A 25,925-nucleotide genomic window follows, 5' to 3' on the forward strand; every position below is an offset into this window, starting at 1 on the left:
GCACCGATAACAAGCGGAAAATACAATTCTTCATGTCATGTCAGACTCCATTTCTCATTTTCATGGTCCCATTGTGATTACACAGAGCCTGGATACCTTGGCAAAATGCATTTGGAAATGTTACTGTGAAGATTATAGTCATCTGTGACAAGGCAGGAGGGACAGCCTTGGATGTGATTACTCTGGGTGTTCTGCCTGCTCACCCCCATGCCCAGGCCCATGTTTGGGGAAACCCAGTATATAGGAAAGAGTGATTCAGAAATGCAGGAAGGCAGAGGAGGCGGCTGCAGCCAGCCAGCACCCACAGCCCTTGCTCACCACCAAAATCCTGCCCCCTGGCTGATCGCCGAGAGGAAGCAATGGAAGGGCCATCCTGTAGCATGTCACTTCTGAAACTCTTTCCAGAAAGGGGCCTTCAGGTTTACTGTGGACTGAGCACGCTCTCTGTGGCAATGGTAGCGGTGCCCTATAGATACTCATAGGCACTGGACACTTCCCAGAATCCCTTGTGGTTAATGTCATTGACTCCTTCTGGTCCATGGGTTGGGAGCAAAAAATGTCAGCATCACCTCTGGGTAGGGGCAGTTAAGAGCAGGAGAGCACAGGGATTCTGAAAATCACATATGGAGATGGCAGCCTCGGAGAATGGTGGAGCCTCTGTCAGCCTAGAGCCTCTGTGCCACCCACCCTGGACACAGGCAGGAGTCAGGTAGAAAGGGTACTGTGCTAAGCACTGAGACCTCTGAGTTAATGTCTCACAGTGGTTTAGGCTAATTCTCTCTCCAGCTCTTTCTGCTCCCCAAACCCCGACTCCAGGCTATTAGGAGAAAAATGCACTGCAACTTTGACCCCTGCTTTGCATCTCCACCCTCAGTAGCTCATACCATTTAGCAACAAGAGCAGTTTGTAAATGCTTCCTTCTTATCTTTGAAATATAAAGTGGCAAGTCTGCCAGGCCTTCCAAAATGCTATTATCTACTATTAAATGGCTGCCATGTTGCCATATGTTGTTTCCTTGACAAATAGATAAGAATACTAATATCCTGCATGGCCTTTTCTGCTGAAAATTTTAATAAACTGTTTCTGTTCCTCACATCTTTTCAGTGATATTTATAGAAATCTCTGTTTACAAGAAGATAAATAGAGCCAGAACTTGTTTCAGTGACTCGACAAATGTTTCTTAATATATTACTATCAAGGCCTGTATTTCAGATTTAAATTTCCAGTTCTCAGACTTCACCCTTAGAGCTATTCCCTACTTTTCCATTTTTAAAAATTGGAGCTTTGTTTCTGTTTTATAATCTGAAGGAAATCACCTAGGAAGTAGACCTTGCTTTGAAAGAATAGACCTGTCTCTAAGGCCTGCCTTTTTTCTTTTCCTCCCCCTTTTCTTTGATTCCCTGTTTAGTAGGAGAATAAGCAGATCCAAGTAGAAGCCAAGATACAACACTAGCAGATTCTGGTCTGATTCATGAAGGTCGGAAGGTAAGAGAGGCAGACCTTCATGGAGCTCCCTCTCATCCTATTCTCTAGCTTAATTTTTGCTTTTCTGCATTAGAATTAGATTGATAGAATACCTAAAATACTAAATCAGGCCTTGTTTTTGTTCAGTTGCTCAGTCGTGTCCGACTCTTTGTGACCCCGTGAACTGCAGCACACCAGACTCCTCTGTCTTTCACCCTCACTTTGCTCAATTTCATGTCCATTAAGTCAGTGATACTATCCAACCACTTCATCCTCTGTCACTTCCTTCTCCTCTTGCCCTCAATTATTTTAGGGTAAAAAGTTTTCTTTGGTGTCAGTGGTAATTATTTTCTATTTATTGAGTACAAGTTTTGTATGAGAACAATAACAAGTCTGTACTGGTTGACTGTACATACAAGGAAGTATATAGAGGAAAAAAATAAAATGATGGATTATTTTAGAGTCATCACCAGACTATTCATTTAGGATTCCCGTAGCTCCAGCCATGATATTGTAAGGAGATATGTGCATAGGAATCATCAACCTTCTTAAATGAGTACATTAGCATCTTTCTGGTTGCAAGGAACAGTCAGTCTGAGTTTTATTATTTTGGGTATCTGTGGCTAAGTAACAAATCACCCCCAAATTTTGTGACGTGAAACAGTTGATGATTTTTTTTGTAATTTGAGGCTCCGTTAACCTTCAGGTCATTGACATCTGATTGTTCTGTCTCAGATGGTTCTTCTGTGGCATGTGGTTTATTCAGCTGCTTTCAGCTGGGAGCTCAGTGGGACCCAGAAAATCAAAATGGTCTTTCATCTACACAAGGTCTCTTTCCACTCTCTCCTCTCATCATCCATATCAGACTAAGCTTCCCAGAAGGAGCATTACAAGAGGAAAGTCCCAGCATGCAAGTGCTAATCATACCTCTCAATTTGCATAATCCTTGCTAAAATCCCATTGGCCAAAACACATCCTGTGGTCAAGCCCAGAGTCATTGTGGGAGGGGGCTACACAGAGGGATGGATGCTGGAGGAGTGCTTCCTGGGGGCCAGCGATGTAACAGTCTACCTACCACACTAATGAAGGCTTATTTTAGAACTCGTAGGATGGAAGAAAGATGGGAAGATCTTTCAGCCACAACCACTGTTCTGACCAACCTCACAGAGAATTGGAACGTTGTTTGGGATGCCAAGAGTTCTAGAGACCTGGTGGTCCTAGTACAAATGGAGCAGGTCCCTGTCCGCACCTGAGGTGTTCACCAATGCTACGGGCACTCAGGTGACAATTTCCACTGAATCTGTCACTGCCTGCTGGCTTCATTCTGCTCGGGACACCTCATATCCCCTGCTGACTCACAGTTTGTCATGCTGCCTTGCCTCTGTGTCATCTTTGACCCTTATTCCTGCTCCAAACTGTGACTTATTCTTTCTGCCTTGTATTCACTCTCCCCATGAAAAAGGAATTTGTTGCCGATTGGCTGGCCACTCTCTAGCCCTCTAAAATCGCCAAGTCATCTCACAGGCACTACGTGGCCTTTGGTCAGACACCCACGCCTGATTCTTCTAGCCTCAGTCAGGATGGTGGGGTCAGTGCAGAAAGGCAGACTGTGAGCAGGGCAAGCATTCAGAGGGAATCGTTTCCTCTCTGATCTGTTTAGTTAACTGTGATTGGATTTGGAGGTAGGGTAAGGAAGGCTTCCTTTGTCCCAGGTGGTGCTAGTGGTAAAGAACCCACTTGCCAATGCAGGAGATGTAAGAGATGTGGGTTCAATCCCTGGGTTGGGAAAATCCCCTGGAGGAGGGCTTGGCAACCCACTCCAGTATTCTTGCCTGGAGAGTCCCCATGGACAGAGGAGCTAGCTACAGTCCGTGGGGTCACGAAGAGTTGGACACGACTGAAGCAACTTAGCACACACATGTACACCATTCCTCTCTCACTCTACCCATCCCTCCTTTTCTCATCAGCTTTCCCTGTGTCACCCCTGAAGCTAATCCTGACAGCTGTCACCAGATAATTGGTGGACACTTGTGGGACAGGTGCCACCACTGGTCAGGGTCACCATTAGTCTCACCCTTACGGACTTTTGTGCATTTGTGTATGTTTGATTTTTTTTAAACTGAAGTATTAGTTGATTTGCAATGTTGTGTTAATTTCCTCTGTACAGCAAAGTGATTCTGTCATACATATGTACATATGGACTTTTCAGTAAGCACGCCTCATCCTTCGTCTTCGCTCTCTCAATTAGATCATTCTCTACTATTTCCTTTCTTGTAATTTCTGTGCTAAATTTAAAGTAAGGAGGATTTAAAAAGCCTATATCCAAATTTTATGTGCTGTAAATAACTAGATTTTATTGAAAGACTTGCCTATTTTTCATCTAACTTCAATGGCAAAAAGGATTTAAAGCTGTTTTCTGTATGTAAGAGGCCCTTAAAATATTGTTTTATATATTTTTAGACCTCTTTATGCATAAAATAGCTCTAGAAGAATTCACAAAACTTGGTAATAATAACCTTCCCCAGGGAGAAACTGGGATTGTGTTGCTTACTTTGCATTATATGATCTTTTGTACCTTATGAATGTTGTACTATCTGCTTATATGTTGCATACTTTTCTTGAACCATTTAGCATCTTTTTAATTTTTAAAAAAATTTTGTGGCCCCTTTTTGTTATAAATTGAAGTATAGTTGAGTTACTATGTTTCAGGTGTAACATAGTGATTCAGATAGATATAGATATTAATATACTTTTTCAGATTTTTTTCCACTATAGATTACAAGATATTGAATATAGTTCCCTGTGCTACACAGTGGGCTTCCCAGGTGACACTGGTAGTAAAGAATCCGCCTGCTGATGCAGGAGACATAAGAGATGCAGGTTCAATCCCTGGGTTGGGAAGATCCCCTGGAGGAGGGCATGGCAACCCCCTCCAGTATTCTTGCCTGGAGAGTCCCCATGGACAGATAAGCCTGGTGGGCTGCAGTCCATGGCGTCGCAAAGAGTTGGACGTGACTCAGCACAGCATAGCACACACATACATATCACATCTTCTTTTCCATTCGTATGTCAGTTGACATTTAGGTTGCTTCATGTCTTGACTGTTTTGAATAATGCTGCTATGAACATTGAGGTGCATCTGTTTGTTCAAATTGGAATTTTTGTCTTTTCTGGATATTTACCCAGGAATAGGATTACTGGCTTATATGACCAATCTATTTTTAGTCTTTTAAGGAACCTTCGTACTGTTCTCCTTAGTCACATTGCCTACTTTTAAAATTAACTTTCTAAAAGTCTGTGTTGTCTCCATTGTGCTAACTTACAGTTCCTTCAAAAGGTCAGGGCAGGTGTGTGGTATACTTCTAGTGGTCACTATTCACATGCAATGTGTTGTGAAGAGGCCCCTGGAGATGTGCTCTAGGAAAATCTTCTGTAGACATTCAGAAACCATTAACACTTTTTTTTTCTTTTTTAACATCAGTGACTAAATTTAGTAATTCTGTTTGCTTATTGATTGAACGCAAAATAAGAGGATATGAGAGGAAGGGAAATGCTAGTGGCTTCTCAGGGTATGACAAGCTGAAAGCTCCAGAACATTTCAGAAGAACTGGAACTTTGGGTCTATCACTTTACATATCATGTGTGTCCTTAAGCAAATGCCTTTACCATCCTGCATCTCAGATTCCTTATCAGTAAACTGGGAAATGAAGTAGAGTTTCTTGTTTGGGGTTATTGGGCAAGATGAGATAAGTTAACACATGGAACAAACTCAGTGTGATTCCTGGCACAGAGAAGGTCCCAATGAATAATGGCCACATGATTTTTTTTCTTTCATCTGTTAAATAGTTAAAACACCTGCTTTCCTATTTTCTATGGTTTTATGAATACCTAGTAAGATAATCAGTTATAGTGCTCTGAGGAATGGAGATTTGAGCTATTATCAAGATGTATTCAACCATCTATTATTTGGTTAAAAAACATCTGTTACTTGTCCTCCTTTCCTTCAGTACTATTTCAGGTTCTAGGTACCAGATTCCTTGTAGTGTCTCTATTAAGGGACATTCTTTGGGGCTCGGAAGGAATTTTAAACATGTGCCTTTGCTTCACAAGATTTGCCTTGTTATTTGAAGAGATCATTACAGTCTCTAGAGTCACATAATCCAAAACTCCTTTTTTCTAAGGCACATTCATGGTAGTGCAGTTATGTAGATTTGTATGACTTTGTTGATGTGTTAACTGTACAAAATGTTTTGTCCATTTCTCTCTAATCTTCCTTCCATAGTCTCAGACTCAGTCTGACAGTCAGCACAGGCATGGGCTATGATTGGGCATTAATATGCTTATTCCTTTTGATAAATGTTTAACAAAATATAAAAAGTAACCATCCCAATACTACTCAGCTGTAAAAAAAAAAAAAAAAAAAGAGGACAAAATAATGCCATTTGCAGCAACATAGATGGACCTAGAGATTATCATGCTAGGTGAAATAAACCAAAGACATACAATGTGACATCACTATCATTGATATGTGGGATCTAGAATATCACATAAATCAACTTATGTTTAAGATGGAAACAGACTTACAGACACAGAGAACAGACTTGTGGTTACCACAGGGGGAAGAGGATGGAGAAGGGATAAATTAGAAGTTTGGATTTGTAGACACAAACTACTATACATAAAATAGAAAAACAACAGGGTCCTACTATATAGCATAGGAACTATGTCCAACATCCTGTAATAAACCATAATGGAAAATAATATGAAAAAGAATATATATATACACACAGATATATATATATATGTGTGTGTGTGTGTGTGTGTGTGTGTGTGTGAATCACTTTGCTGTATATCAGAAACTGATACAACATTGTAAATGAACTGTACTTCAATTAAGAAACAGTAACCATCCTGAGTTGGCTGCTCAAAAGTACCTTTCACAGTCAAGATGATGCCACTTCCAGTTAGCTACCCACTCAGAGAGGCCAGCCGCTGGTGGCTCACCAGGGCAATAACTAGTGTGCCAAAGGGCGTGCAGTCACATAAGCATCTTTGTTTATTGGCTTAGAGAGTAGGTCATGTTACACTGTGCAGTCAGCACTGAACCACCCATGTTGGGATTCTAAAAAGTACAAATAGGCTAGAATGAAATGGTAAGTAACGCATGGCCTCCTGGTTCTGGTAGAGAACTGCTATTTTTTTCATTCAAATTAATTTCATTTCTCATTTGAGAAAAGCAAATATTTTCTTTTCTTTCTAATGACAAGACTTCTTAGGTAAGCAACAGGAGTATGAAACCTTTGTTAAAACGTGTGCTTGTAAGACTTAATATGAATTTTAGACAAAAGAAATAAGGGAACCTTAAGTTGCATTTCTTTCCTAATGGTGATATGTTTACTAAATAAGGGAGATTTTTTTTTACTCTTCTGTTTCAGAGATTCTAAAGGTAATATGTGAAAAGTCACTTTGAATGGAGTTAAATGGAGCAAAATAGTAGTAAAAGGCTTTCCTGTTTGTGATTACTCTGAATCATTTTAATATATGTAGTTTTAAATATTGGGGTGATTTGTATTCTGAAGATGAACCTATCATCTTTCTCATTCAAATATGCTTTAAAATGTCTGGCAAATATTTTTTTAAAATTACAAACTATGTTGTGCTAGCATGCCCTATAACTTGACTAAACAAGATGCTATTTCAGATGGGGGTTTCATTCATCTTAATGTAATTGCATACATCATTTAGTTTTGGTTCATGATTCTCACGTAAAAGAGAATGACCATTTTTCCAAGGTAAACTACCAGGTGGGTGGGCTCCTGGCAGGGCAGGGCTCTGACGTCAGTACCCAGAGTGCAGAAGCAGTGGTTTTCCTTTGTGAGACATGCAAAGCCCATCACTCTTACAGAGAGAAAGTTCAGTTTTCTGTAGTTGTATTTGATTTTCACTGTGACTGTCAGGGACCTGGTGCTGTCCTTAGAGATTGGGTTATTCACCTGTGATGGCATTCATAGGAGAAGTCAGTGATTTTCCATGGGCAGGATTCAGAGGATGGGCTGGGCCATAGCTTTGTCCTCCCCAAACAGAACCTACACTGGAGATGATTTTGTGGCTATTGGTTTAAATGAGCTTACAGCTTCCGATGAGAGACTGCATCTTCATTTATTATAGTTCTTGACCTCCTCTCATTGTGAAGATTTACTCATGTCTCTTTAAGTAAGTGCTGTCTCAATTTTTCTTAAGATTTTTGTTTTTTTCTTTATACAACACTGTGATTTAATGTGCAGTATTTTATTCCATATATATTCTGAAAAGATAAGCAGGTTGAATGATACTTTCTTTTATAGGATGTTGTCTAATAGTTTCTCTGTTTTGAAGGATGAATAGTTAAGGCATTCAGGGAAAACAAATAATGAATGAAGAACTTAGAAATTGTATGTAGTTGCTTAAGATCTTACGTGCATTTATTTGTACGTCTTCTAAAAAGTGTTTTAGTTCTCTGGCATCTATTCCAGGCACTTAAATTGAATAAACTCAATTAGTTTGACACACAGTTCGGGCAGGTGTTCCCTTTGTTTTCTCAATGTTTGATTCTATAGTTTTCTCTCAATATGTGTAACATGTACCATTGACTTGTTTTAGGGTCATCTTGCCATTTATGTTTATTTTCCTTGAAGACTATCTATAAATTCACAACTAGCATTTCAGCAGAAGAAATCATGGAAAGCCTAAGTAAATCTGATTAAATAGTATAGATCTGCTTTGCATGCACAGAAAGACAGTCTGGTTTATATTTTGGTTAGAAATGGTTGGGTGAGCTTCTCTACCTGCCTCTCAATGTTTAACTCATGATGTTTATGTATTGTAATATAGAAAGACAAACTTCCAGGATCTTAAATGAAAGCACACAGTATGGATGTTTCATTCACAAAATAGTATTTATGTTTGTATAATGTCTATGTTTAGAATTTTTTGCATTTGTTTAGCATATTTTTGTATTTGTTTTGCAAGAAATACCCGACTACAGTTATAATCATGTTCAAATCAGAACTCAGTTGCTAGCAAAACACATGTTATCAGCATCATTTCATTTCTCTTTTATACATTTAAGCTCTCTTCCACACACAGACATAATATGCCAACTAATTTGATCAGATTGATGAGTTTCATTTTCAAACCAAGTAGTATAAATATAGACAGTTATGGTTTCACTCTGTTACCTTTGCAAAAATGCCTCCTCTTCAAGAGGATTTATATAAAGGACTTTTGGAGAAATACAGTTTTCTGACTTTTAGACCATAATGCTGAATTGAGTAAGAAACGGAAGAATTCTGGTGGGAAACCAAGGAGTCCCAGGTGGTATGATGGTAAAGAATCTCCCTGCCAATGTAGGAGACTCCAGAGAAGTGGGTTTGATCCCTGGATTGGGAAGATCCCCTGGAAGAGAAAATGACAACCCATTCCAGTATTCTTGCTTGGAAGATCCCATGGACAGAGAAGCCTGGCGGGCTATAGGATTGCAAAGAGCCAGACATGACTGAGCATGCATACATGCACATAAGTATAAATATAAATGTAGCCTCAGGTAGACTGTGGCCAGAGTTCTTCTCTGAATGCAACCTCATCTTTCCCCTTTCCCTGTCTTTTTTTTTTTCTACCAATATTATTTACTCCCTACCATGTGCCAGACACTGTGATGAGCTCTGGGGACATGATAGGGAACAGGGAAGATGTGGTCCCTACCCTTTGGAGGTTTTCAGTTGAGTGGGAAAGATAGATATTTTTGAAATACACAATTACACAAATAATTCAGTAATGAAACTGCATGAATGACCTTAGTTTATAATAATGGCATCTCTCCTACCTTCTTGAGAGAGAGCCATTAGTCACTCACATCTCTTAGGGAGAAAATTATACCCATCATTTCACACAGGAGTCTGCTGTCGGACAGAAGCCTGTATTCTGTGTTTGTGCTCATCTTTTCTTGTGTACAGTAGACACTTTCATGTGCCAGGTACACTATTTTAGGTTGTAGAGGAGTACAAAGATGGGAGAGGCACAATCTTTGCCTGCAGTAGTAGGGGAGAGAGCATGCATATCCCCCCAAAGTATATACCTGTATTATAATGTGATGAATAAAACAAGGATTTCAGGGGTTCTCAGAGGGTGAAATAAATGACTTTATTTGAGTGGTCAGCTTGTGTTTCCATTTTCAATGATCTATAAAGCAATCCTTTGGACACTGCTGAGGAAATTTGGTGGAGAGGACATTCCAGGTAAAAGGAGTGGGATAAACCAAGGCAAGAAGTTGGGAAAACTCAAAGCATATTGAGGGACTGACCCAAAAAAGAAAAGCAGAATCAGGCAATCAAACAGACAAACAAAAAAAAATTAATAACTTCTGTGGAAATAAGAGGAAATAAGGTTGGTAGGATAAACTCAGACCAGATCATTGAAGTTTTTTTATTACCTGTTTAAGGGTATTTTGAACTTTATTGGGTAGATCCCATGAGACTACTCTGACGATTTAACCAAAGACCTTTTGAGAAAATTAGTCAGCTTTGTTTCAGAGGGTTGCTGCAGTGAGGAAGACCTGAAACTCAGAGCCCAGGCATGTCTGTTGCCACAGTCCGGGTAGGAGATGGAAAAGGCCAGTATTCTTGGTGGCTCTGCCGGTAAATCAGTTTGAGGTTTGAAACAAATTGACAACTACACCCTGAACTTTCCCAGAGAGAATCTCTGGAAAAGAGAAACCATTAGACCTCCCCTTCAAAGTCACACCTTTTAACTGATTTATAAGCCAAGTTTTCTTGCTCTATTAGAGACATGGTAGCCTCTGATATAAACACAGATATTTAAACTGGGAAAACCAGAAGGATGGCGTTGATAGGTTTTGCTTGACATCATTGCAAATATATCTGACCTAATTTTAGCTGATTTATGAATAAATGATTCTTTCAGTCCTCAGAGTTAAATATTTAAAAGTTAGCTCCCATTTAGAGTTCATGTATTATACAGAACTGATGTTCTGAACTGCAGAGTTCCTCTCTTCATTTCCTTCTTTCAAAAAAAAAGATGCACTCATTCTTCTTCTATGCTTTTTCAGTTTCCTGCATGAGAATTATTGAAACACTGCACAGAAATCTTTTGTGAAAGAAGAAAAGGAAATTCAGCTTGTGGGGCTCAGCAGGAGCTCCACTAATGCAGCTTAAAATAATGCCGAAAAAGAAGCGCTTATCTGCAGGCAGAGCGCCGCTGATGCTCTTCCTGTGCCAGATGATTAGTGCACTGGAAGTCCCTCTTGATCGTAAGTATTAACATTGCAAAGCTCTGAGCCCCTGGAGCCAGAACCTCCCCGGCATTTACCGCCACTCTGAACAATGTAGATGGAGGACACTTCTGTGCGATCCTGAAAAGCACATCAAACAGCACCTGGTGTTTATAAAGAATCAGTCCCTAGGGAAAAAAAAGAATCAGACTCTAGAAAAGGCCATCAAATGGGTCAGACACACGGTCCTCTCCCTGTCAGTCTTGCCCTCCCTCCAGGTTCTTCTGGTGGACCACTGAGGGGGCTGACCCAGGAAGGAGTGAATCGTGAGCTAATCCTCCCAACAGGCAGCTTTTTATAGAAGCCATCCTGCAAGAAAGCCCTAGGAATTGCTCTTGGACACAGGCGGGGAGGAAGAGGGAGGGGCGAACTGAGAGAGTAGCCTTGACACGTGTACACTACCAGTTGTGAAATAGATAGGGAGAGAGAAGCTGCTGGATGGCACAGCGAGCCCAATTCGGTGCTCCAGAGGGAGGGAATATATGTATACGTTTAGCTGATTGACGATGTTGTGCAGCAGAAACGAACCCAGAATTGTAAAGCAACTATACTCCAATAAAAAGAATGATCCCTGATCCCCCCGCTCTCCCCCAGTTTGGCCTCTCCCCACCTCTCCATCTTCTCCCTTCAAATGCTGAGAGTAAAATGATCATCTCTCAGCCAACCCCACGCCCCTCCATATCCCCAAACTACCCACGACTCATTTCTCTTGACTCAGGCAAGGCAAAGTTCACTTTTGAGTTTTGAATCTTAAGTATGAGTTTAGAGCTAGAAAATGTGTCTTGTCAAAGCCTAGTGAAAGGTCTTTGTTTTAAAAATGGCGATTAAAGACCAAGATGTCAATGTTGAGAACAAAACAAGTCTTCAGCAAAATTGCTATTTAGAATGGAGCGAGTAACAGCTACTATAGGAGCCCACCCTTTCCTGAATAAAGCACCGTATATGCTGCACTCTCCCTGAGTTGGGTGGCGTCTGAAAAATTACAGATAATGCTAAGTGCCAACGGGTTACTTTTCCTGCAATGGAAAGCAGAATTTCAAATCTGGATAATTACTGTACTTCAGAATTGATTTAGTCTTTATCCCTAATCTACATGACCTCTTTAAATCCATTAGCTTCTTGAATAGAACATCTGTTTGGCAAGCTTTCCAAGGTGCAAGGAAAATAACACTTTCCTGGGGCAATTCAATTGTTGTGATGTCATTTTTTTTTTTTAAACCAAAGAGATTGCAACTGCCAGTGGGAAGAAGAGATGTGATGGGCCCCATACTTTGTTGACTCCCTTTGCTGTGCATCTTTAAAGTATAAGAAAATGCAACATTCAACTTCTTTTCAAAAGATATTCATTCAGTGACCTTAATTTCAATTAAAAAAAAAAGATATGATTGGTTAAGCCCATTGGAGTTTGAATGCCTAAGTAAGCATTTGCCCTAGCAGATATATAGGAGAGAGAGAAAAGCATCGAGAGAAATGTTTTTGTTCTCTCTTGTGTTAAATATATTCCCCCTTAATCTGACTGCTGAATCTAACAATCAGAGGGAAACAGTCACCTACGGCTAACTCAATTATCGCTGCTAATGGAGAAGAGGCAGAACCATGATGAAAAGAAAGTCACGGACAACCCAGGCGCTCCTGCATTAACCTTTGCAAGTAGTAATGACAGGCAGCACAGCGGAATCATGTGAATTGCATGCTAATGCAATTTCTTCCTGCCCCAGTTCCTTACACCTCTTCTGCACCTTGGGGTAGGTACTAGCAGCCCTCGGAGACTGAGGCATTCTGAAGCAGAAATATGTTAGCAGCCTGAAAAGTGCAATTACTAACATGGGGATTAACCATGGAAATACAAAAACCTCAAATCAGTGCTGGATATGACTTGGATGGAGCACTGTCCTTGTGGCAGTGTCCCATTGTTAGGTATCATTACCATGTGCATAGTGATGTCTGGGATAATAGGATCAGACACAACACAGTATGTGACAACTCAGATTAATTGTAGATTTAAGCTATTTTTCAAATTGAACATAATTACTTGTCCAGCACAACATGTATGGCATGGAATTATCCATTCCTATTCCTGGCAGAATCTTTTTTTTTGGCCTATAGCATCTCTTTTGTCCTTCCCATATGTTTCGATAGAAATCACTGCTTCAGGAATAAACAAAACTTTTAATAGGAGTTTCTTTCTCTTGCTACTTCACCACCTCTACCTTTGCTCTGCTGGTTTTTTAGGTTAAATAAAATAGACAAGATGCCCCTATTATCTTCAGGGTGCTAACGTTCCTATTACTAACATCTGGTTTTCTTTAATCCTGTTCGCCCACTCACCTGCTGATATTGATGGGGAAAAAGCAAAACTTCTTGAAGACTGTAAGTGTCTTTTGGTCATTACCAGGCAGTGTGAAAATTTGACTGTGTCTTTGTTTTTGAATGAATACTGTGAATTAAATGCACGATTTTATTTTCATGGCTAACGTCTTTTTAAGCATGTGTGTTTACTGTGGCTAAGTATTGCAGTGAAATTCCATGAAGCAGGTTGAATATATTCCCTGCATGAATTCTGGACTCAGGTATTACTGTTTTTCTTTTACCAATATTCTGCTCTACTAACTTCTGCGCTTCATTCACATCTGATGTAACTCAATGAGAAAACTCACACAATTGGAAGAGAACGTCTGGTTCTAAATGCTATTAAAAGCTGGCTGGAATAAGAGCATGTCTTTAGATATAGATAGGAGTTGAGTGCTTGCAGGTGCTTCAGCAGAGTTCATTCATATACTTGCTCAGTATGCAGGACTGGGTAGACTAGTGTTTCTTAATGTCATCAGTAAAATGGCCCAGAGAGTTTGAATCTTGTTTGGAAGTGTACAAAAGACAAGCAACCCCCACTCACATCCTTTCTGAGTGGCATGCTCTAATCTAAAACTGCTACCTCTGACAGCTGGACACTACCTATCATCTACCTAAAAAAAAAAAAAAAAACTTTCAAGCATTTGAAAAATCTTTGGTGTTTGATTAACCAGGAATTATATAAAATCACGTTTTCCCCTTGTTACTTTCCCCTTTGTTGGTTGCCCGATGACCTCAGCACTGTTCAAAGAGTTCCATCTAGATGGTCAGCTCCTGGCAGTGATTTGTGGCAGCTAAACCAGCTGCATTAAGTTCTGGGTCTGAGACCACCACCCTTGCATCTCTGTCACTCGCAGAAAAGCACAAGAAATCAGATTGAATCACTCCTAAAAGTCCCCCTTACCCACAACCTATGCCTGCTGATCCCTTAGTGGGGAATTCTAAACTTCTTTCTATCATCCCAGACTCTATACTGCCAGAGTCTAAAGGATCACTTCAGAGTGAAGCTGGTCTAAATAAAAATGACTATGATAATAATCTAAATACGGGTAATATCACTGAACCATTACAGTTTGGCATGGACTAAGAATTTTGCACAAATAATTTTATTTTATTTTCCCAGCAACCCTGGGAGGTAGACACCACTTTCAAACCTTATTTTCCCTTTATGGAAATGAGAGCTCACAGAAGTTAAGAATCTTGCTTGAATTCTCACAGCTGGTAAAAAACAGACTAGTTCTTAATTGTTAGACCAAACTGCTACCCAGCATTGATAACTGACTGGGCTGCAAAGGATGAGGCTCCCCTGGACAGTGCTAGAGGCTGAAAGGAGCAGCTGGCTTAGGAGGATAAGGAAGGGGATGGATCTTGCTAAAGGGAGCTGAAATTGACACTGTGCAGTATCCTGCCGTTAACAAGTGCGCAGTAAATGATGGCAATTACAAGTTCCATTTTCGATCTGCATTTTAGGTGTTCTTTGGATATTTAATAAGAGCTGTCTGGTCAATAGACACAAGACTGGAGACAAAGAAAACAGAATCATGCCTGCAGATTTATAAGACATTTTTAAGCCCTGGAAGTGGTCAGTTTAGCCATGTGCACAATTCCCCGCAAGAAAGAAAGACAAAGGCAGAGAACAGTTATGAAGCTTTGGGAAATAACTTGATTGGCAGGTGGAAGAAGTTTCACAAAGGAAACCCAGAGCATAGTTGGAGAGGAAAGGGACAATCTGAAATATGAAAATGTTAAATGAACCAAATACAAAGTCTTTACATTATAAAGTTGTCCTGTACCCTGTAAGATGTTTAACAGCATCCCTGGCCTTTACCCCCCAGATGCCAGGACCACTCCCACCCCAGTGGTGACAGCCAGAATCATCTTTAGATGTGACCAGCTGTCCCCCGAGGAGTAGGGGCAAATGGCCTTTGATTGGGAACCACTGGTCTGTGTAAACAGCTCTCCTTGGAGGTGTGCAAGGTAGTTACCTTGTACCCGGGACACTTTGCTTCTCTCTGCTTGCCTAGGAAGTCCAGCTCTTTTGCTGCGTTAGGCAACAGAAGTCAAAATAGATTATTTCTCCCTTCCCTTCCTGTTCTACACTCTGTGATTCTGATTTCACAAGGAGGGCATGCTAATCTTAGAGTGACTTGAACATCAAATGTCCAGATACCAGCTTTTTTTCAGATTCAGTTATTTTGGGTCAGAATAGTTTCTTCCTACAATGTGATAATAAATGATCCCATAGCACTTTGAAGACTGAAATGAGAATATTGTTTCCTATAACAGAGAGCTTCCCAATTCATCTTTTAAATAAGCTTGTTTTATCTTTCTTCCTAGTAGCGCCTTCCTCCTGGCTCTAATAAGATGGCAAGTCTCTAATTTAATCATCTTTTTAACATTGCTTCTCAAATATATTTGTTACCAGTGTATTAATTACATGAACCCAGGAATGAACTATAAATCAGTTACTCTTTTTTAAGAAAGTTGCAAGTTTACCTCGTTACTTAAATTTTATCAAAAGGTATCATTTGAACCAAAGATATCAGAGAAATTTCTCATTGTTACATCAGAAATGAAAATCTTAATTTTAAGCTTATATTCGTAATGAATTTCCCAAACTTTCAGTGTGGGAAAATGGGCTTTATGAACACATGAAGTTACCAAAAGGGAGTTATGTCTTGACTCCAAAATTTTAGGAGTCTTTTAGCCAAAAATCTGCTGAGTTGTGTGTTCCCACAGGAGAAATTACTAAAAACATTTGGAGCCTATTTAGTCTAGGGTAAGTGATTTTGATACAGGAAAAATATGATTACTGTTACAATATTAAATAGTTTGTTTCTCTCCTTTGTTCTTCTTTCTACAATTAAGTGGTACAACCACCAACCATCACTCAACAGTCTCCAAAAGATTACATTATTGACCCTCGGGAGAATATTGTCATCCAGTGTGAGGCAAAGGGGAAACCTCCTCCAAGGTAGGTGTGCTTTCTGATGTTGTAATACTGAAAAGAGGCATTGATTGATCCCTGGGTAAGGACAATCCCCTGGAGAGGGGAATGGCAACCCACTCCAGTATTCTCCTCTGGAGAATGAGCGACAGACACTTTCACTTTCACACTTTCACCTATTATTAAGGTGTCATTTGTAGGCTCATTGTTTTGTCTCTCTGCTTTTAGTTAAATTCAGTTGGTTCTTCCTAAAAACCCAGGTGGTTGCATTTCCATACCGATACTTTTCTGTATGACATGCTAAAAAATTGTGGGAAGATGTCAAAAGAACCTTCTGACAGCCTGTGACATGGGCAAATTCCTTCTCTACGGGCCTCAGTGTCCTTATCTATAAAATAAAGAAGCTGAATTACACAACTTCTAAGATCTCTTCTAGCTCTCTCAAAGTCTATAAAATAGTCCCAAGTGGTTTTTCAAACATGGCAGAGTTCAACACTCAGAACGCTTCATATGCATCTTGGCATAAGCACTGCAGAGCATTTTAGACTTGGGAGAAACACTAAACATTATCTTGTCCAACCAATATATTTTATAGAGGGAAAACTGATGCCTGATAATGTTAGGTAACCTTATCCAGGTTCCACACCTCCTTAGTGGGTGATCTGTAACTTGTCCAGTAATATTTGGAAGTTTTCAAGAGTTGGATGATTATTATGGACATATAATGTAGAATTTTTTAAGTTATAAAATAGACAGGAGATTTTCTCAGTATTGTATTTCTGAGTTTGTCTATGACCAGCCTTACTAATCTATCACAGACTGGCACCAGAGAAAAAAATTAACTGGCAGTAAATACCTAAGGATATCAAAAATTTCCATCAAAGGCTGGCTTAAAAACAATCTGTTCTGCTGTATTATTAGAAACTTTTGAGCGCTTAAGCCCTAATGCAATGTCCTTTGATGGACAGTGTCCCCTTCAGTTTAACACTTACTTAATACTTCCTATAGCTCCCTGTTAGGCAGGATTTCTCCACCTTAGCTCTATTGATATTTTGTTATGGAGGCAGAGCTCTCCTGTGCATTGTAAGATATTTTACAGCATCCCTAATCTCTACCATAAACCAGTAGTACCCACTCCCACTGCCTCCTGCCCTAGGAGGTGTGACAGCTCCCACTAAATGGATAAGCAGTGAGAAGGGAAATCCAAGAGGGCTTGGGAATCACAGAAAAGTTTAGAAATGAATGCTTATGTAAAAGCATGGCCATTGTTCATTTGTAACCAGTTACCAAATCTTTAATTACATGACCTCTGTGACTTTTATATAAGGCAGCCATTTATTTTATTTAAACAAAACTGAAAAAGTTAGTTGCCAATTTGAAATACTTTCCCAGAAATTTTCAAAATCATCTCTAGATTAAAAATTCTCAAATATATTTTATATATAATGGTCACTTTTTAAATGAAACCTGACATTTAAAATAGCATTGATTTCAAGTTTCTTCCTCTCCTCCCAGCTCACACCTTGCCTTGTGGTAACTTGACACTAGTCTGATCACTTTTAATGTACACATATATTAGTACTTGTAAAGGCCTGTCATGTTACACTTCACCCTGGAGCAAAGTTTTATAGACAGGTTATCAATTCTATAAACAATGGAGTTTATAATAAAAATGCTAATAAAGCTCTAAGAAGGTGTGCCTTGGTGACCTACTTACAATATTTTCTTTGAAAAATGACAGGCAATTTGTATGCATGGTTTCTTTATTAAGTCAGATTTTGGTACTTCTGATGAACACTTGTACCTTAGTATGTATGGTCAGCACTTTTTTCTAAGTCACGATTCAGTGAAACAGTTTAGGTATGGAGCTCTTTTATTTAATATTAAAGTCTAATTATTCAGAAACTCATAAAACTACAAGGAATTTGTTAAAGAGTAAGTAATCCTGTTTTTCTGGACTGTTAACAAGCTTAATCCTCTATGTGCTGGCAGCTTTTCCTGGACCCGAAATGGGACTCATTTTGACATAGATAAAGACCCTCTCGTCACCATGAAGCCTGGCTCAGGAACCCTCACAATCAACATCATGAGCGAGGGGAAAGCAGAGACCTATGAAGGAGTCTATCAGTGTACAGCCAGGAACGAACGCGGGGCTGCGATTTCTAATAACATTGTCATCCGTCCATCCAGTAAGTCAGACCTGTTCGCTGAACAGGACCCTTTTTAAAGTCTGGCTCCAACACCAGCATCTGTTACAACATCCAAATAACCATTACAAGAAGGCAGTGGCATTGATGCCAATACTCTGACTTTATTTTGCATGAAAATCATCACCCTTTTCCACTTTATCCCAATTCCTCAGCCTAATGTTTTGCCAAACCAGTGTGTCTTTTGTAGAAGTCCAGAATAAATCACCAGGGGTAAGAAAAATGCTTCTTCCTCAGATTGACCTAATTATTAATTTCTCCTGAATCTTATGTACAAGCATAGTCCATATAGTCAGATGGAGATAAATTCAATATAAAATGGGTAATTGAGGTATAAGTGTTACTTCTTTAAACATTTTAAAATTGAAATATTGTTGATGTACTTTATTATAAAGGTTATATGTATATAATATAGTGATTCACAATTTTAAAGGTTATACTCCATTTAGAAATATTATAAAAATTGTTTATATTTCCTGTGTTATGTAATATATCCTTGTAATTATTTTATACACAGCAGTTTGTAGTTCTTAACTCCTTTCTCCTATATTGCCCCTCTCCTCTTCCCTGTTCCCATTGGGAACCACTAGTTTGTGTATAAATGATATCATATTTGTCTTTCTCTGTACAAAGAGACCTATTTCACTTATCACAGTGCCCTACAAGTCCATCTATGTTGCTGCAGGTGGCAAATTTTCATTCTTTTTTATGGCTGAGTAATATTCCATCATGTGAAAGTGAAAGTGTTGGTTGTTCAGTCATGTCTGACTTTTGCAACCCCATGGACTATAGCCTGCCGGGCTCCTCTGTCCAAGGAATTCTCCAGACAAGATTACTGGAGTGGGTAGCCATTCCCTTCTCCAGGGAATCTTTCTGACCCGCGGTTGAACCTAGGTCTCCTGCATTGCAGGCAGATTCTTTACCATCTGAGCCCCAGGGAAGCCCAATGTTTCATTGTATGTCACACACACACACACACACACACACACACACACACACCCCTTCTTTATCCAGTCATCTGTTGATGGTCGCTTAGGTTGCTTCCATATCTTGGCTATTATAAATAATGTTGCTATGAATAGGAACATTAGGGTGCATATATTTCTTTAAACATTTTTATATCAAAATTTCACTGGAAACAGAGTGGCCTCGTTATCTTGATATTATTGCAATAGTCTTTTTGCAATAGTCAGTACATCCTCTCAACAACGCCAAGAGCATGTATTTAAAGAACAGTGACCATTTGAAGGTCTGGCCATTTTTAAAGCTTTTTTCAATTATTTGTATAATATGTATACTTTGTAGAACAAATCAACTACAAATGAACGAAAAATAAACATAAGAATTGTGCACAAATCCTTTCATTCAAGGAAATAACTGTTTTTTATGGTTTTACTCAGGCAGATATGTGTATACATATTGAAAACAAACTCATTCTGAAGTACTATTTTGTAATCTTTTTGGCTTATCTACATATCATGCATATTATATTAATCTTGTACTTATTATCTAACTGTCTTTATACAACATCTAACACTATTTTATTCAAAAGTATAGGTTTACCATTATTTCTTTCACAAATATTTTTACATATATGTGTTTTTTGTTCTTTTGCGAAAAGCATGCTTTTAACAAAATCATGTATCTTCAAGGATTTATTTAATGTAAATTCTTAGACATGGACTTGCTGACTCAGAACTTATACTATGAGTGTCATTTTTTGAAAAATTTGTTATCTTAATTTCCATAAATTCCAAGTTAGTATTTCTCTACAAGTTTGGTTTATCTTTCTTTCCAGTGCTTTTTCTGTTTTCCAGTGCATAAATAACTTAGAAGTTGTTATTTTATTTTATTAGGGTCACCGTTGTGGACCAAAGAAAAGCTTGAACCAATAACACTTCGAAATGGCCAGTCTTTGGTCCTTCCCTGCAGACCACCAATTGGGTTACCACCACCCATAATATTCTGGATGGATAATTGTAAGTTTTAAAAATATGAACTTTCTTCAAGAGTCTTATGATTATTGGCTATCCCAATCAATGATTACCTCCTGTGATTCATAAGATGTTTATAAATTTTTTTAGAGATGCTCAGGAAAATATCACATATCATTTCAGTCACTTGCTCTGTTTTATTGAACACCTACTATGTACCCATTTATCTTGATTCATAGACCTAACATTCCAGGTTCCTATGCAAAATTGTTCTTTACAGCATTGGATTTTACTTCCATCACCAGTCACCTACACAACTGGGCATTGTTTTTGCTTTAGCTCAGCCTCTTCACTCTTTCTAGAGCTATTTCTCCACTCTTCTCTAGTAGCATATTGGGCACCTACCAATCTGAGGATTTCATCTTTCAATGTCCTATCTTTTTGCCTTTTCATACTGTTCATGGGGTTCTCAAGGCAAGAATACTAAAGCAGTTTGCCATTCCCTTCTCCAGTGGACCACATTTTGTCAGAATTCTCCATGTTAGTCTTGGGTGGCCCTACACGGCATGACTCATAGTTTCATTGAATTAGACAAGGCTGTGATCCAAGTGATCAGTTTGGTTAGTTTTCTGTAATTGTGGTTTCCATTCTGTCTGCCCTCTGATGGATAAAGATAAGAGGCTTGTAGAAGCTTCCTAATGGGAGGGACTGGCTGTGGGGGAATCTGGGTCTTGTTCTAATGGGTGGGACCAAACAAGAATCCCTTAGAAGAAATGAAGTAGCCCTCATAGTCAACAGAAGCATCCAAAATGCAGTACTTGGGTGCAGTCTCAAAAACAACAGAATGATCTCTGTTCATTTCCAAGGCAAACCATTCAATATCACAGTAATCCAAATCTACGCCCTGACCAGTAATGCTAAAGAAGCTGAAGTTGAACAGTCCTATGAAGACCTACAAGACCTTCTAGAACTAACACCCAAAAAAGATGTCCTTTTCATCATAGGGGACTGAAATGCAAAAGTAGGAAGTTGAGAGATACCTGGAGTAACAGGCAAGTTTGGCCTTGGAGTACAAAATGAAGCAGGATAAAGGCTAACAGGCTTTTGCCAAGAGAATGCACTGATCATCACAAACACCCTCCTTCAATAACACAAGAGGCCACTCTACACATGGACATCACCAAATGATCAGTGCCAAAATCAGATTGATTATATTCTTTGCAGCCAAGGATGGAGAAGCTCTATACAGTCAGCAAAAACAAGACTGGGAGCTGACTGTGGCTCAGATCATGAACTCCTTATTGAAAAATTCAGCCTTAAATTGAAGAAAATAGGGGAAAACACTAGAACATTCAGGTATGACCTAAATCAAATCCCTTATGACTATACATTGGAAGTGACAAGTATGTTGAAGGGATTAGATCTGGTAGATAGAGTGCCTAAAGAATTATGGAAGGCAATTCATAACATTGTATGAGAAGCAGTGATGAGAACCATTCCCAAGAAGAAGAAATACAAAAAGGCACAATGGTTGTCTGAGGAGCCCTTACAAAGAGCTGAGAAAAGAAGAGAAGCTAAAGACAAAGGAGAAAAGGAAAGATATATCCATCTGAATGAAGAGTTCCAAAGAATAGCAAGGAGAGATAATAAAGCCTTCCTAAGTAATCAATACAAAGAAATAGAGGAAAACAATAGAATGGGAAAGACTAGAGAGCTCTTCAAGAAAATTAGAGATACCAAGGGAACATGTCATGCAAAGATGGCACAATAAAGGACAGAAACAGTATGGACCTAACAGAAGCAGAAGATATTAAGAAGAGGTGGCAAGAATACACAGAAGAACTATACAACAAAGATCTTAATGACCCAGATAATCACGATGGTGTGATCACTCACCTACAGCCAGACATCCTGGAGTGCAAAGTCAAGTGAGCCTTAGGAAGCATCCTACGAATAAAGCTAGTAGAGGTGATGGAGTTCCAGTTGAGCTATTTCAAGTCCTAAAAGATGACGCTGTGAAAGTGCTGCACTAAATATGCCAGCAAAATTGGAAAATTCAGCAGTGGCCACAGGACTAGAAAATGTCAGTTTTCATTCCAATCCCAATGAAAGGCAGTATCAAAGAATGTTCAAACTACTGCACAATTGCACTCATCTTACATGCTAGCAATGTAATGCTCAAACTTCCCCAAGCTGGGCTTCAACAGTACGTGAACTGAGAACATCCAGATGTTCAAACAGATTTAGAAAAGGCAGAGGAACCAGAAATCAAATTGCCACATCCATTGGATCATAGAAAAAGCTAGAGAATTCCAGAAAAACATCTACTTCTGCTTCTATGGACTACCATAAAGCCTTTGACTGTGTGGATCACAACAAACTGGAAAATTTTTAAAGAGATGGAAATACCAGACCACTTTACCTGCCTCCTGAGAAATGTGTTTGCAGGTCAAGAAGGAACAGTTAGAACTGGACAAGGAAAATTGGACTGGATCCAAATTGGGAAAGGAGTACATCAAGGCTGTATATTGTCACCCTGCTTATGTAACTTATATGCAGAGTACATCATGAGAAATGCTGGGCTGGATGAAGCACAAGCTGGAATCAAGATTGCTGGGAGAAATATCAATAACCTCAGATATGCAGATGACACCACCTCAATGGCAGAAAGCAAAGAGGAACTAAAGAGCCTCTTGATGAAAGTGAAAGAGGAGAGTGAAAAAGCTGGCTTAAAACTCAACATTCAAAAAATGAAGATCATGGCATTCAGTCTCATCACTTCATCACAAATATATGGGGAAACAATGGAAACAGTGACAGATTTTATTCTCTTGGGCTCCGAAATCTTTGCAGATGGTGACTGCACCCATGAAGTTAAAAGATGCTTGCTGCTTAGAGAAAAAGCTATGACCAACCTAGGCAGCATATTAAAAAGTAGAGATATTACTTTACTGACAAAGGTCCATATAGTCAAAGCTGTGGTTTTTCCAATAGTCATGTATGGATGTGAGAGTTGGACCATAAAGAAAGCTGAGTGCCAGAGAATTTATGCTTTTGAATTATGGTGTTGGAGAAGACTCTTGAGAATCCCTTGAACTGCAAGGAAATCAGACCAGTGAATCCTAAAGGAAATCAGCCCTGAGTACTCATTGGAAGGACTGATGCTGAAGCTGAAACTCCAATACTTTGGCCACCTGATACAAACAACTAACTCATTGGAAAAGACCCTGATGCTGGGAAAGATTGAAGGCAGGAGGAAAAGGGGATGACAGAGGATGAGATGGTTAAGTGGATTCACGGACTCAATGGACATGAGTTTGAGCAAACTCTGGGAGTTGGTGATGGACAGGGAAGCTTGTCGTGCTGCAGTCCATGGGCTCACAAAGAGTTGGACACAACTGAGTAACTGAACTGAACTACCATGTACCAGGTGCCTCTCTAAATAAACCAAAGGTCCTGCTTTCACAGAATTTATATTCATTGCAGTGGGAATAAAAGGAAGAAGAGAAAGAAGCAGACTATAAGTGTATTTAGAAAATATGCATTGGTTGACAGTAAGTGCTATGGACAAAAATAGGCAGAATTTTGAGCAGAGACTTATAGGAATGAAAGAGCATACAGACCTACACTATCTGGGTGGAAAGAGAAAATCAGTAAAGCCCCAAGGACAGGTGCATCCCTGGTGTGTGTTAAAGCAGCAGGGAGGCCAGTGTGGCAAGGCTGACTAACCCAAGGGTGACAGGCAGAGAAGAGGTCAGGAAAGTTCAGGGGCTCAGTGCATAAGACTTTGGCTTTTGCTTTAATGAAGTAGGGAGCCACTGAAGGAGTGGCTTCACCTGACACAGATCAGATAGTATGAACATCACTTCGGTTCATGCCTGGAGAATAGAGAGGACAGAAAGAAGAGAAGGGCAGCCTGTTAGGAGGCCAGTGCTGAGATCTGGACAAGAGTTGATGGGAACTCTGACTTGGGTAGTAGTAGTCGAGTGGGTAAGAAATAGTCAGATTCCAAATATAATTTCAGAGTTTCTTCCAGGATTTATTGGGGTCAGGATGAAGGCATGAGAGAGCAGAAGCAAAGGTAACCCCAAAGACTGACTGAACAACTGGTAAAATGCAGTTGCCCTTTCCTGAAACAGCAGAAGCCCTGGAGGAAAGGGCTGTTCAGAATGTGTTGTGTCTTTTTATTGTTTTTGTTTTTTTTATCCCCAGTAACAGCTAATATTTTTTAGTTAATTTTTTATCTTATATTGGAATATGGTTGATTTGCAGTGTTGGGTTAGTTTCCGGTATACAGCCCAGTGACTCAGTTATACGTGTACAAATTCTTTTCCCATTTAGGTTATTACAGAGTACTGAGCACAGTTCCCTGTGCTATATACAGTAAATGCTTGTTTATTATCTATTTTATGTACCGTAGTAACAATAGCTACTTAGGTATTTAATGCCCAAGCGCCTGTCGTTGGCTAAAGACTTTACATGAGTTATCTCGTCCATTTTTCACAGCAGCCCCAGGAGGCAACTCAGATGACTTCTCTTTTTAGGTGAGGGAACTGAGGCACAGAGAAATGAAGTCATTCTTTAGTCACTGTAACATCTGTCCACCCCTTCTCTAACCTTAGGGAATTGTTTGTTGCTCTGCTCTCCTACCCTTCCAAATCTCCCGTTAGCGTGTTACTTTGGAGGTAGCATGTGTTTCTGCTTGGAGACTAGGAACCGAGGTTTTGAATGCAAGAAGCCTGGGAGGCATCCTTGTGAAGGTGTCCAGCAAGAGTTAGAGCTTCATGAATCAGAAGAAAGATTCAGGGCTCTTTCCAGCCGTTCGTGAATGTTAGTGCAGAGATGCTTCTTAGAGTCGGAGTCTGGAGGAAGCAGTGCAGGCGGTGAAGAGCACAGCCTTGGGGCTGAGACCAGGAACCTCCTGGGGCCAGAGCTTCAGGGAGCAAAGAGGAGCAGATGAGAAAGAGCAGTGGCTTCAGCAAGAACACAGAGAGGAGGTGGCCCCAGAACAAGGGGAAGAAAAAGCGCCAAGAAGACAGAACATCAGTCGTTTCAAACACTGCTGAGAGATGAGACAGCTTCCAATCTGAACGAGAAATAAGTACTGAATTTGGCAACATGGGGGTCGCCGTTGTCCTTGACAGGACTCCTCTGGGTAGAATGGTGGGGAGGGTTGAAAATACTTGTGGGGGATACATTCTATTCTCAGTGACTTGATTTCCTCTGAAATCACAAGCTGTTCACATTACAGAAGATAAAATTTAGCTTTCACATTTCCTCTCCATTTTTGACTCTTATATGAGATCACTCAGAGAAAATATCACAGAGAAGTGGAAAATATATATATATAAATGGATAAATGGACAAAAATATTTTTCATACGATTATGTAATAACTTATAGATTTTGAAAGCGTAAGTAACAAATCAAGTAGAACTGAGTGATATCTATGGTTTAGAAGAACAGAACCCAAATCTCACTGCCAAAGTGAAGCCCAGTAATTGGTTTTTGCTTCTTATTCAGAAATGATGACTTTTCTGCTTAATAAAGAGATGTTTACATGTGAAGTCTCAGGATCATCTGAATATGAAACTAAATTTTTTTTTCATATTGCACTGCTCGTTTTGTCATTTCCATACATTTTAGGCTGTTGACAATGCATCTGGATTTTTCAAATGAACTTGCATCTGGGTATGAGAA

General features: G+C 39.5%; 1 protein-coding gene across 22 annotated transcripts in view; it reads left to right on the plus strand.

Moving 5' to 3' along the window:
• Positions 1-25,925, plus strand: part of NRCAM (neuronal cell adhesion molecule) — a 319,465-nt gene that overhangs the window by 216,324 nt on the left and 77,216 nt on the right. For 15 of the 22 annotated variants that reach the window (XM_070468956.1, XM_070468953.1, XM_070468989.1 and 12 more), the window contains exons 4-8: positions 10,568-10,768; positions 13,142-13,159; positions 16,007-16,112; positions 18,078-18,274; positions 20,149-20,271. In XM_070468956.1, the coding sequence (XP_070325057.1) occupies positions 10,663-10,768; positions 13,142-13,159; positions 16,007-16,112; positions 18,078-18,274; positions 20,149-20,271 (550 nt within the window). In that variant the 5' untranslated portion in view covers positions 10,568-10,662. The remainder of the gene's footprint in view (positions 1-10,567; positions 10,769-13,141; positions 13,160-16,006; positions 16,113-18,077; positions 18,275-20,148; positions 20,272-25,925) is intronic. The other 7 variants (XM_070468972.1, XM_070468978.1, XM_070469008.1 and 4 more) reach the window with 1 other exon arrangement.

Source organism: Odocoileus virginianus, chromosome 1, assembly GCF_023699985.2.
Source record: "Odocoileus virginianus isolate 20LAN1187 ecotype Illinois chromosome 1, Ovbor_1.2, whole genome shotgun sequence".
Lineage (NCBI taxonomy): Eukaryota > Metazoa > Chordata > Mammalia > Artiodactyla > Cervidae > Odocoileus > Odocoileus virginianus.